This window comes from Vidua chalybeata, chromosome 13 (assembly GCF_026979565.1).
Source record: "Vidua chalybeata isolate OUT-0048 chromosome 13, bVidCha1 merged haplotype, whole genome shotgun sequence".
NCBI lineage: Eukaryota > Metazoa > Chordata > Aves > Passeriformes > Viduidae > Vidua > Vidua chalybeata.
In genome coordinates this window covers 6,972,494-6,985,946 of record NC_071542.1, presented here as the reverse complement: position 1 = coordinate 6,985,946, position 13,453 = coordinate 6,972,494, and the positions used below count along the sequence as shown (strand labels likewise).

At 40.0% G+C, this 13,453-nt stretch overlaps 1 protein-coding gene across 10 annotated transcripts in view; it reads right to left on the bottom strand.

Moving 5' to 3' along the window:
* ALDH1A2 (aldehyde dehydrogenase 1 family member A2) overlaps positions 1–13,453 on the bottom strand; it is a 186,125-nt gene that overhangs the window by 22,691 nt on the left and 149,981 nt on the right. For all 10 annotated transcript variants that reach the window (XM_053955249.1, XM_053955246.1, XM_053955245.1 and 7 more), the window contains 4 exons: positions 8,398–8,502; positions 8,021–8,161; positions 6,335–6,464; positions 1,193–1,254 (listed from right to left, as the gene is read on the bottom strand). In XM_053955249.1, coding sequence (XP_053811224.1) covers positions 1,193–1,254; positions 6,335–6,464; positions 8,021–8,161; positions 8,398–8,502 — 438 coding nt within the window. The remainder of the gene's footprint in view (positions 1–1,192; positions 1,255–6,334; positions 6,465–8,020; positions 8,162–8,397; positions 8,503–13,453) is intronic.

Below are 13,453 nucleotides of genomic sequence, written 5' to 3'. Positions count from 1 at the left end.
CAGCAGGTCTGTCAGTTAAGCTCAGTGAAACAAGCATAAGAGATGTCCAGCAATGCTGGGCTTAGTTGTTGGGGTTGTCATTTAGTAAATGCTTATCCATGTGCCTGGCTGAGGAACAGGGACAGAGCTGTGGAATCTTTCATTCATAAGGACCAAGTCAGGAGAGTGTGTAGGTGTTTGCGGGATGGCTGTAGCCACAGACTCTCTGAGTCATTTCATGTTTCTCTGGGTTTCTGCTGAGTGCCAAACACAAAAGCCACCCCTTAACAAAGACATGAAATATCAGCAAATATAAATAGGAAAAAAGGGCTTAACATTGATAAAGTAATCTTTTCTGACTGCTCCTCTTCTAATGGAATTGCTTCGTGTTTCTGTTTAGTGGCTTTGTGGTAATGTGAACAAAATAAAAAATCAACATCCAGAAAAAATTTCAGAGAATGGCCTGATTAGTCCCTCAGTGTTTTATCAAGCATAAAAGCTTCCATGCAATATTTTAATAGCTGTATGTGAGACTCCCATTGAAATTTCTGCCAAAGCTGGTTAACTGGCTCTTCTGAAAAAGTTACCCTCTCAGTGCAATTCCCATGCAGTGTTCAGCAAGACTTTATTATGAGGGTGTCTGCTGGGGTGTAGGGGGAGTATTGGATTTGATGAAATGATGTGTTTCTCTCTCCCAACAAATAAAACAAACATTTCATGTCTTCTATTAGCTACACAATGTTAATTGTAATGATATGTCTCCTGGAGTTTCCTTTTCTCCTCCAGCCTTGTAAAAGAAATAGCAGGAAAGAATGGAATTAAAATACATCACATTCTCCCAGGAACTGAGGAGCCTGTTAAATCACAGTAAAAACTAAATAAATAAAGAGACTACCACAGCAAAGCATCAATTTTCCATAAGTTGTGTGAACATCCATAACCACTGACAGCATATTAACACCGTGTTTTGCTTTGCTTGTTTTAATCATGTGAATTCTATGACTTGAGAACTTAACTCCTAATAACAGAGCCTAAACCCTATTAGCATGTTCAAATAAGCATTTGCGGGGAGGCTGTTAAAGATATGTCAACAATATGAGCTCAGCTTTTTTCGTAATGGAAAACACACATAGCTGAAGACCATGTTTTATGTGTCTTTAAAGAGAGCTGGTTCAAATGAAAATAAATAGAAAGCACTAGTAGAGATACTCACAGGGATGATCTGTCCACACACTCCGATGGGTTCATGTCTTGTAAACGTAAAATAATCTCCATCTGAAACAGATGAGCATGCTTACTCTCAAGTGCAGTTTGACTTGGCAGAACAAAAAAAAAATTAAAATAGAGGGAGGGAAAAAACTCTAAGGATCAGCCTTTGATGGCAGTAAAAGAAATAAAGAAGTCATGGAAGTGTTTTTTTGTGAGCCAGCATGGGAAACCTAGGTTCAGGAGCAACCTAATTGTTCTTTCTGTAGAACAAAGGAAGCAGGCTTCCCATCAGAAAGTAACCTGCTTTGTTCCTTAGCAAAGAGCTGTACTGCACATAAAATTGCAGTAGCATGGAAGCACTTACTGGCCTCAGCTGATTTAAGAGTAAGAGAAGTGAGGAGTCACAAAGGCAATTTCCTGAAAGGCATGAGTGGAGCGCAGCAATATAAAGGTGTACCTACAACCCAAGTGTAGGGTATTAGAGTAACATTCAGTTGACTCATCTGCCATTGAGGACACAGGCAGTGTGAAGTGATGGAATGATGTACCACAGTCTCTAGATGTGGAATGAAGAGGGCAAGTTTGTGACTTGTGTCACTGAGCATCATTTACTTCCTGTGGTCTGGGAGCACATGCTGAGGTTACACATGCAGGTTCCTTCCCAGTTAACAAAGAGCCAGAAAGGGACCTGCTGGGTGGGGACCAGTTAAAGGATCAGTTAAGGTACTGTCTAACCAGTAGCTTTGTTAGTGTGCTCGGCCTGCATCTGTGCAAAGTAGATTTACTGCACCTCTGTACCTCAGTTGAGTCTCGTAGCTGTATAAACTAGCCCAGACTCAAACTATCTGTGAATTTAGGTCAGATGCTTTTCAGTGAGGGTACAGCTGAGGGAAAGGCTATGCTAAAGGCATGAGCTGAATGTGCCCCTTGGCCTGTAATGCTTGGTCATCTAGAAAAATGCAAATCTCTTAACTTGGGAAAATAATTTCAGCTAAGTATGTGAGAATGATGAGGTTACCTAGGCTTAATGGCAGGAGATGATTTACCAGGATAAGAAAAGGTTAGACAGCGGAAAGGAGTAAGAGGAGGAGGAGGAGAGATTACAGGGCTTTTGCTCCCATTGTTCTGTCTGACACAGGGTATGTGCTTTCCCTCCCAGTCTGGGCTGGGAAGTGGCTGCCCCAGCCTCTCCCCCATTCAGTCCAGAGCTGCAGCCACCCTTGTGCAATACTGGGGAAGGGCCTGACTTCACAATGGACAGTGTGTTTTGGGAACCTGCTGCAATATCCTCTAAGATATATCTGGTAACAATAAGCAGGTTAATCCTTAAAGTTTCTTGGGTTTAAGGAAAGACTTCAACTTGAATTTGATTAGAAATAACTTATTGTCAGGTTTGCTTATTTCTATCCACCTACTTTACAGGATTTGCTCAGTCGAAACCTGAGCTAAAGTAGCTAATATGTCAGCTGGGGGCCAGATACAGAATAATTATGAGAAAGGTAACAATAGTCTGCAACGAAGACAGGGACAGAACAGAGAAAATAAAGGAGGGAGGGAAAGAGAGAAAAGATATTCAGGAAAAGGCAGAAGAAAATAGTTTATCAGTTAGTTTGCACTGCATTAACAAAACATCGTTGTAACATTTTGATCTCCAGATGTTTGACAACTCCCCAGTGGAGATGAGAATATTTGTGTCACAAAGATGATCAGTTTGGTTTTCCAGGTTATCTTTCACAGATGCTAGCAGTGGTTCACAGACCATAGGAAGATTCATCTGATCTGACAGAAGTGAAGTAGAAGTCAAAATACAGAAAAGTACATACAAGCAAAACTGTCTTAAGTGCTCAAGGGAACACAGAGGAGTCAGCTAAAAATACCAGCTTGTACTCAGTAGTACTGTGAGAGGTGGGTTCTCAGCCAGAAGGATGGTGGCAACATAACAGTAACACAGTTACATTAGCACTGTCTGACTTCAAATTGTCACTGCATAATCACTGCCACATGTCTGTGTGCTTCATCATACAGAGTTATAGATAACCTGAACTTCTTGCCAAGGCAGACAAATGGTGGTTAATTCTGCCCAGCGTAGGCAGAACGTTCTTTCCGCAGAGCAGTGCCTCCCATGCAGAGCTGCTCTCCCTGCTGTCTCCCACTAGACTCGAGACACCTGCCCTTTTTGACACCTACTTCCAAAGTTCATCATCCACAGATTTTCTGTCAAGATGGGATTTTTGAGGTTGCTTTCTAACAATATCTTTGGGAACATTTGTGACTTGAAGTTATTCAGAAGCTTTGGATGTCTCTGGACAGGCCAAAGGTGGATCTAAGAGCCACCCTGTCCATAATGTAGAACAAGCTGTTACCATGACAAAATAGCTCAAGAATTAAATGAGATTAATTCCATTATTCTAAACAGTGAGCATAGAAACGTCCCTTGTGCTTAGAAGTTATACAGGAGACTTTTTAAATGTTTGAGAGTTTTAAGTCATGCTAATGATGCTTATTCTAAGACGCTGTGGCTGATGATTGTTACTCTTATCCTTTACTAGCTGGCTGCCAGAAGAACATTGCCTGAGAGGGACCCAACACTGATCCCACATCCAATCTAAAATTTTGTGTAAAAAGGGTATTTTTAATATACGCAGAAGTAAACCAACATTCTTCAGTCCTCACTGATATTAATAGAGCAAGATCAATTTGCAGCTGCTTAGCACCTGGCCCAAAAACTTTCATTTTTTAATCAGAAAGCAAGTCCCATTTATCCAGGGATCTCACTTTGGGACAGCAATATCTTCCACAGATGTGTTTGCTTAGATTTCCATCAGGAATCTCCAGCACGGATATTTTATTTGCATAACAACCATAATACAGTCCCATGCCTCATATAGCAGGACACAGCAAACAAGTGGGTGAGGAGAGCTGAATTGGTTCTTTAAACTATATCATAGCACATAGTGCTTTAAAGATACATTTCTGCTTGCATTCAGTTTATTAGTTTAACAGTTTCTGGTCTAGCCTCATTCTGTTTTAATTTAAATCATCAAGGCTTTACACTTGGGAGCAAGCAAAGGGCAGTCTGAAGGTTTTGTAGCTCTGGGGCCAAAAGGAATGTGACTGTAAAACACACTTCTTCTTCTACTTGTCTATCAATTGCCTATTTTTGTTTTAAAGGAAAAGAAAACTTCAACAAAAACAGCAACAACAAAAGATTGGGAGCTTTCAGATTTATTAGCACACTGAATAGACAAGACTTAATAGTGGGGTTTTTTTGGTTTTGTTGTCTTGCTTATCTTTGGTGAGCTGATGTTAAGTGAACGTAAAGAGCACTGCTGTTTAACACTGGCTTTGCCCTAAAACAGCTTCATGAGAATGGCAAATTTATGGTGTGAAAGCAGAGGAATAAAGAGAAGTGTTAAATGAAGAATAATTGATCCCCTGAAAATCTGTGAATGGACTTATGATTCTACGCTACTGAAAACTGTGTTAGCACAAAGTTTGCACTGAGGAAGGCATGCTGAAAATGTGTCTTCCTTTCACCCAGCATAGTCCACCTTACTGAAAAAAAAAATCAGATTTATCCTATAAGGTACTTGAAACCAAGAATAAGCAGAGAATATTTATTCTCCTTAATCTGGCAGTGCCTTTTGGTGGCTGACCTAATTTCTGTGTACCTGTGGGGCTAAAGAGTGAGACGGAGGCATTCACTGACCAGGGAGAAAGAGATTAGGGAACAGGAAATTTGCTGAATACATGAATTTATGGTGTGGTCTGCACTTTTGTATGATTAAATGTGAGGTGCAAGCAGCAAAACTGGGATTTAAGAATCTCAGCCTAAATAACTGTGGAAAACTTTGACTCCTTGCAGGAATGTCTACACCTGAAATATTATTATTGTCATTCCTTTGTTGAAAATAAGATAATGAAGATAAACACCAGTCAGTGCACGCTGCAATTTTAATATGATGAAACACAAAAATGAATAAAAGTGCAAGCAGAGTTGCATGATGTTTCCCTCCTGAAAATTTTGGAGGTACATTTTCAATTTATCTGCTTGCCTCACTTGGGTAGTTTGGTACTTTGCTATAGAGAGGCATTGCAGATACTGTGTCCCACAGTGAAACACCAGGGAAATAGCTGGGCAACAGCAATGGGCATTTACCCCTGAGTGTGCCCTCCTGGCCTTACTGGGTAAAGTGGAATAAACATGCATGGGCAATGAACATATGTGCCGTGAATACAAAAGGAATCCACATAATGAACGTTCGTTTTCCTTCATGTTTTTCCAGAGATTTACTTTATGCAGGTGAAAGATGAGTACACTTATTTTTATGACTGCACCTACTTAAAATAGTTTTCTTCTATTTTGCCATGTTGTGTAATTATAGCACTTGGTATGTCTAGTCCAGACTGCAAATGAATTTGTTTGCATCAGACAATGCAGCCTGTATTTGTTCAACAGCTGGGAGGGAGTGGCAGGAGGAAAAGACTTGTTATATAAAAATAATGGTAAGGATTTTTTCGCATCTCTTTAGCAAAAGAATAAGAACATAATAATTTCCTATCATGTATGAAAGTTTATCTCATATATACAATATAAAACTCATCCCACTGAATGATTTTAAAAAGCATCTATAACAAAATATATCTCATTTGTATGTAGTTCTCTATAGTAACATTAAGAATGCTCTCAAAGTATAAATTAAGATAGATCCAGTGTTAATCCAAGGTAAAATTATTTGCATCAGCAGTAAGAAGTCATATACAAACAAGATCTATACATAATGATACTGTTTATTAAACAGGCACCCAACACTATTTCCATGAGTTCCAAGGTATTTTTCAGGCTTACACCTCATCCATTTTTATACATGTATCAATATTTAAATGTAGGTATTGAGCTATCTACTTCTCAGATGGATGCATGCAAAAGAAACCAAGCCCTCCCCATATGTGCCTGTGGGGCAGAACAAGAGCAGGGCACCCAGTCCTGCCTTTGCTGACTTACCAACATCTGCTTCAGCAACACATTACACACTGTAGGAGCAACCCAGGCTCCTCCTCTGCCTTCCACAAAGCTGTGAGCTACTAAGCTTTAGTCTGGCCCTGAGAAGGTTTAGGTGCATAGCTGTGCTTTAATTCCCCTTACCTACAGGAATGGTCATTCCATGGATTTTGTCTGCCCAACCAGCATAATACCTCAGGGTTTTTATGACTCCCTGGAGATCTACATAGAAAGCTTGCAAAAACGGTTTGCCGCTATTCAGTGATTCCATAGTCTGCAGGACAAGAAAAAGTTAAGAGATGTAAGTATTGTAACATTTCTGGACTATTGTACCTAAGTATTTGCCATCTTAACAGCTCTTGAACCATGACAACGATTTTAATGAAGACCAATCAGTTGCATCTTGGTGTAATTTTAACCCACAAACGTGAACAAAAAGTATTTTCCTTGAAAAACCCAAACTGGTTTCTTCTGGAGTATTCTGGAATGGCTATGATTTTAAGAATATATGTGTATGTTTATTTATGTTTGTCTGTCTGTCTGTCTTGTGGATTTATGTGTGTATCCATATGTATGTACATGTGCCTTTGTGTACTTTGAACCTAATAGCCACTGTGTTTGGTCTAGATCTATAAGTGCTGAATTGCTTTAATCAGGAGCCAAGATAAAAATGCCTGTCAAACTGGGTTCTGTTATGTTAATGATAACAGCTGAGAAGGGGCTCCTTGTAGCCCTGTATTAATGATCTGAATCCATAAAGAGCAGAATGGACACATCCCTCTTTATATAATTGATGTGAATATAAAAATTTCTCTATATAGTTGCCAAGACTCCTGCTGAGGTCTGAGATATCTATACTGTACAGCCAGTTTATTTATTGCCATCAAATAAACAAACTTTCCTCTAGGGAAGCTCATAAATTAACAAGCTATCTTTATTTTTTAGTTAATATTCCTATTTTTAAATGTATCTTATAAGCTATCCTCTTAGGAGTTCCTAAGATCATTTAGCAAAAAAAAATCCAATAAAATATCCTAAGATGTTGAGTAGCTTAACTCATTCTCAATAGCTGTCTAACAGAAATCATTAAGAATGGGCAAAGGACGCCCCTGTGTAACACACCAAGCATCAAATGAGTTTCTATAGAGAAGAATGGAGGCCTAATTCTGCACTGACTTATATCCCCAAGAGCAATTAATGGCACTGCCTGCAGTGCAGCTCAGTGAAGAACTTGGCTCCAGAAATAAAAATTAAATGACAGGCAGAGTAAACCTGATTTGCTGTGCACTTCCTTCTCCCCATGGCGATTTTACAGTATCTGCTGGCGGTAAGATGATTTAAGTGTTGACAAAGCTGGAATTAAGATGTTCACGGGCTTAGTTCAAAGCACTTGACATGCGGAAAACAACATTAACAATGCCACCGTTCTGATGGCTTCATCCGAGAGCAGAACGGAGCCGCACTCGGAATTCGTGTCACCAGCTGAGTGTCCCTAAGCACCCCACTTACCCTTCCCTTCCCTGCTGCACAGATCATCCCAACCTGCCCTTTCTTATTCTAGAAGAGTTACAGGCGTGCCTGGCAGGCACACACGTGTGCACACCCCTGCTGTTGTGTGATGTCCAATTTAAAGCTGATCTGAGCCCGCTGAAGCCTCTTGTTGGCTTTTATGGGTTTCACACCACATTGTAAGTGGACAGAGCCATTTCAGCCAGGGAGCTGCATGTGGTTTTCACATACAATTCATATCAACTCATTCATGAATGAATTGACTCTCAGAATGTAAAACTGACAACTGATTGGACTACTGATTTTTTATGTTTCACTTACAGCAAGAATTGCCCTGTCCCTTTCCACCAAGTCAGCTAACTTATCCAAAAGATGGCCTCTTTCTGAGGCATCCATTCTCCTCCAGACAGAACCGAGGGAAAAAGCCAGCCGAGCTGCCCTCACTGCCTTGTCCGTATCAACCTGGGAAGAAGGAAGAAGAAAATCAAAGACACAGGGTAAGTAAGACAAGCAGGCTTATGGGATTTGCTGTTATAAAACCTCAGTCACATGTGATGGGTTTTGGAACTATGATTAATAAAAGAACTGTCCAATAGTGCTATTCTGGACTGATTGCTTTGATCTATTTATACATTTGTGTTATCTGTTATACATTTAATTTATACATTAAACATATAGCCATTCATGGGATACATTACCTTGTCAGCTTCCTGGATGTCACAGATTTGTTCTCCTGTTGCTGGATTATACACTGGGAATATTCTTCCGCTTTCAGAATTCTGCCACTCATTATTGATGAAAATCTAGAAAAGGAAGAAAAGTCATCAGGTCTCTTGCATGAACAAACAGTAATGTATATAACAACAAACTCATGAGAAAAGCTGAAGATTCTAATACAAAAGAACTGAAACTTATTTTTGTGCATGAAAATTAGTTTTCAAGAGTTCAGACTGAGGTCAGCCCCTGATGTCTCTCTGTATTCTATAGCAGTGTCGTTATAGAAGCAGCATTAAAGTCTAAACATTGGTTGATGTTCAAATTTGGTTCAAAAACTGTAACAAATAAACTAAAAAAAGAAATAGCTGTATCAGAGAAAAAGCCTTGAAACTGCTGGAGACAAGACAAGGATTTGGAGTAATCACTCAGTTCAGTAAGTAAACATTTAGTCACTGATACATCCCAGTCAAGGCTGAATAATCTCAAACATCACAGTTCTTCAATACACAGTCAGTTAATTATGGCTACAGTGATGGCTTGCAGCACAACACTAACTTGCTTATCTGCTAAGAACAATGGAAATTGTTACATTCTCTCAGTGTTGATATTTTAATTGTCAGGGGCAAAACAAATTTAAATGGTAATGGTGCTGACAATAGCTGTCTTGAGAAAGGTAATGACAAATGAGTTTGTTTAAAGTAGATTTGTTCTGGTAGCTGCACACATGTCCGTTATTTGCTGCTGAATGACTTTTAAGAACAGGATGCAATTATTTATTAACAATTTTTAAAGAAGTCACTACATGAAAATGACTGAGCGAAAGTTTCCTAGGTATTCAGACTCTTTCTGTCTTTTAGATCTTTCTAAGAATGAAAGTGTTCAAAAAATCCAGGCAAGATTTGGGTTCCTTGGAGTCCAGATATCAATGCATTTTTATTGGATTCCATGAAATACAACTTTAAATGTGTAAGATGGTCTCCTGGCGTCACTGGAATACACAGGAATTTTCCCCCTGACTCCACTGAAAGCAGGAGTTCACACATAGGCAGAAGGAATGTTCACCACCTGGTTTGGGTTTTTTTGCATACAAGGCTGTGTTTATAAAGACAGGGATCTTTGATAGCTTGAGGAGCCTCAGTTCTAATCAGAGATACACAGGCGAGAGAAACTGGCCCACCTTCATACACATGAAGGCAAAAATACATCTGTAGAGTTTTCAGTTATTAGACATGAGCTAGCTCAAGCCTATTCTCCAAGCCAAATGGAAGTCCTGTAGCTGTGTTCCTCTCAGCAGGGCTTGTTAGCTCAGGCTCGGTGCCACAGTAGCTGCAGTGTCACAGCTGCTGCTCCAGAGCTCACTCGTGTCCAGCTCACTGTGGCTGTGCATGGGAGGAACCTGGAAAAGGCCTTGCTGACAGAACTGTACACAGGAACCAACAATTCTATGTGCTTTGCTAATATGGATGAGTTTCTGTTGTGCTTCCTCATCTTCCCTACGCCTCAAATTTCAACCTCTTTGCTGTGTGCCCCTCCATCCATTCCAGAGTCTGTCCTTTCTTTACTCCTCCTTTCTCCTTCTGTTTAGGCTTTCAAAGATTGCTGAACTCAGGACCTAGCACACCACTACCATTGCTTTCCTTGCATGCCCTATTTATCCTGAACCTGTTGGCGTGCTTCGACTGTGAGCGTCTCAGATTGTGCTGCTGTCTTCCTGCTCAGTGATGACAGTGTTCAGCAAACCCAAGCACTGCTCCCAATGTACTGTTAGGACATTCTGGAGCTAACCCAAAATGAGATAGTGAAAGAATCACCAGTACAATCTCTAGTGACCAATGCCATAAGCTGAAATCCTCTGGTGTATCATTGTTACTTTTGGACTATAAGTGAAGCAAAGAAACACTGAGATCTGTGACCTGTGTGGAAGGAACTTCGTGCTTTCCACTGAGTTTTCTCAGAGTTAACTCTGCAGCCAGTGAGTGTGTCAGGGGGTGCTGAGGAGGGAGGGGAAGGGAGAAAAGCTTCCAGCTTCAGGAGCAGATGGCCAGAGAAGATGTAAGCATGTTTGTTTAAGGTGACAGGATGTACATAAACACATAGGCTTCTTGTGTGAGATGCATTGAAAGAATAAAGCAGTTTGGTGGAGTACAAGAACCTGAGAAATCGTGGCAGTTACAATTCAGTACACTTCCCTTAGAGAAGTGGTCTGTTCTTTTTTAAATAGATTAAAAAAATTTAACTCCATTCTGCTGGGATTAACACCTATCATCAGATTTGCTAGTACATGGGACATGTATTTGTTCTTGAAATACATTCCACCATAGGAATGAGAAATAGTGCTGTGGAATTACAAAAGAGTGCTGCAATTCAAGCTGACTGGAAGGAAAAGCTGTATGATTTTATTGAATGCTCCATTTATCCCACTGACTTAGAAAAAGAACAGTAATAGTAAATATTTCAGATAGGACATGGGAAGGATCTATTTGGCATAAAGTTAGAGCTGAAAGCAAGAGAAATTGCTACTGTTAATGGTTAATGTTAGTTTCTTCCTGTTCCACTTTCTATAAACAAGGTATTGCCTATACAAGCTCATTACTGTAAACTGAGCACATTTAAATTGGCAGTAAAATCAGAGTATTTACTCTAGTGCACAAATAAAGTACCTAGTCCCATGTTTTGGAACAGTTTCAAGTCTTGAAATCCAGCAGCTGGCGGCTTTACAAGCAAAGCCTTACACTTAAATAATTCACTTTTGAAAGTTTTAGGTGTTCTGTGTCAGGTAGTACCATTCAGCAGATATTCCTACCACTGAGACACAGATTCTTTTGCAATAAATTTGCATTCACAGGGGCTTTTATAACTCTTCCAGCACTACTGACTCCAATGGCTGTTGATTAAATGTATATATCCTGTACATTTAATCTGACTTTCATTATGGCCACTTCGTAAAAATGCCATGAAATGGAGAAGCGATGACACATTGCAAGAAAAAGGAATCCCTGCAAAGCCTCAAATTGGGTTTTTTTTCTCCCTTATTTATAGTGATCATGGTAAAGGCTAACTCTAAATCAGGGAGAATATTTGACAGCAAATGTTCCTATCTATGGATTATATATAACCCATCCTAAACACCAGATTAAAAAAGGGGTAACCTTAGAAAAAGAAGGGCTTGCTTCCATGTAAATCATGCTACAAATTGGACAACACCCAGTGAGTTCATTGTTCAACCTCAATTGTGAAGGCTATTCACATTTACTATTCCCCTGGAATCAATGTTAATTAAGGCTGACTGGGGCTATAAATCAGCCTTTGGTTTTTACAACTTAATTCAGCATTAAGCATATATATGTAAATAAAAGGTAACTGATTAACCACTTGAGTTTTCCAGGAGTTACTGAGGTAATTTGTTTTTGTTTGAGTCCTAGTGTTACCTTTTGTGATATGCAGTAGGGAGAAGAAAAAGTCTAGAGTGTGTCATGCATTTGCTATGTGGTATTGTGGTAGTTAAATAACCTGGCCTGTTGGGTGCTATCAATAGCATTTGCCAAAAGGCAAAGGGAAGAAGGGAGCACTTGAAAAATCTTGGAATACACAAACATTTTGTTTGCCATTTACTTTTAGTAGAAGCAGTAATGGCAGTAACGTCAGAGCAAGAAGATGAAAGGCCAACTTTGCTGCTGTACTGAGGTGTCCCTGTCAGTGCAGTGATTTGGCCAAGAACAAACCCAACTGGCAAAGCAGCCAAGGCCTCCTGTAAGTGGAGTCTGGCTCTGGCTGGTGTTCAGTGGGTGAAGCAGGAAACCAAATACGTTTGTTCCCCAGTGATGCCAAAGGGACCAGCAGAGCAGGGGAGCTGGGGGTGCAGGTGCTGGGGTGTGGGAGGTTGGGGGGTGGGAAGGGCTGTTCCAAACAGTGCAGTGTGACAGGCCTGGGTGGAAGCTCCCAGATGCCCCTGTGAATATGATGCCCCTTGGAGTGTCATCATTCTCACTAGACCTCATCACACAGATCTCTGGACAATTTCTGTTCCTTTCCAAATGAAAGATGGAAAGGGCATGGGTTTTCCTAAAGAGAACAGTCACATCCCTCCTGGTACTGACAATAACCTCTTGCTCATATACACGTGTTCTCACAGATCTTTTACTAGAACTTTGCAAGATAATGGTCCCACCATGTATTCACTAGGTTCAAATCCTGCCTGTGGCTAATTACATATGGCCGCTGTTAACAGGGTTCCACAGGGCTGATCAAGAAAGCAATCTGACTCATCCTTCAGGTCAAGTGACTGTTCAGAGCCTTGGAGATACCTCATCATACTGAAAAGTATACAAAGGAAAAGTAATCCCAAAGTTACCATGTAAAAATTCCAAGTTACTTTGAAACTCCTGACATGTAATTGGAAGAAAATCATACATTGCATTTTGCACAAGACCTGCATTTCACAAGCATTACATGCTGAGTTCAATAGCCTTGTGGATGCTCATCAGTTTTGGAATCAAGCCAAGAATAAATGTTTTTAACATAACACAAAGCAAATTTAGCTTTGCAAATAAACAACTACAATCTCTTGTTTCAGTAGCCATCCATCCCAGTTGGCTTAGTAATAATTAGCAACTTAAAATGGTTCATTTTAACCGTGCAGGTAATTGGAGTGATAAATATTCAAAGAGGAAGGGACGTGTACAAACCCAGGCTGGACATTCTGATCTGCAGTGCAGCAATAGGAAAATTTAGAGCAGGGAGAAAACATATTTTGTGTTTTCATCACTATTTACCAGCAGGGAAGTACTAAACAACTATGAGTGTGTATATAAATATAATTAATTAAGTACAGAACTAAGACCTCCTTTGAAGCTCTTAGTTGAAGGAGCCTTAGTTTCATGGCACTTCAAATTCCCTCTGCTGTTGAGCCAGGGGCTAGCCCTGGATTCGAGAAATGGAACTGATTTTTACATTCACTGGGGATTCCTGCATGCTCACTGCCTCTCTTTTTTGTATTGCCTTTCCTTAAAACATACAGGGAAAAAAAAAAATATTTGG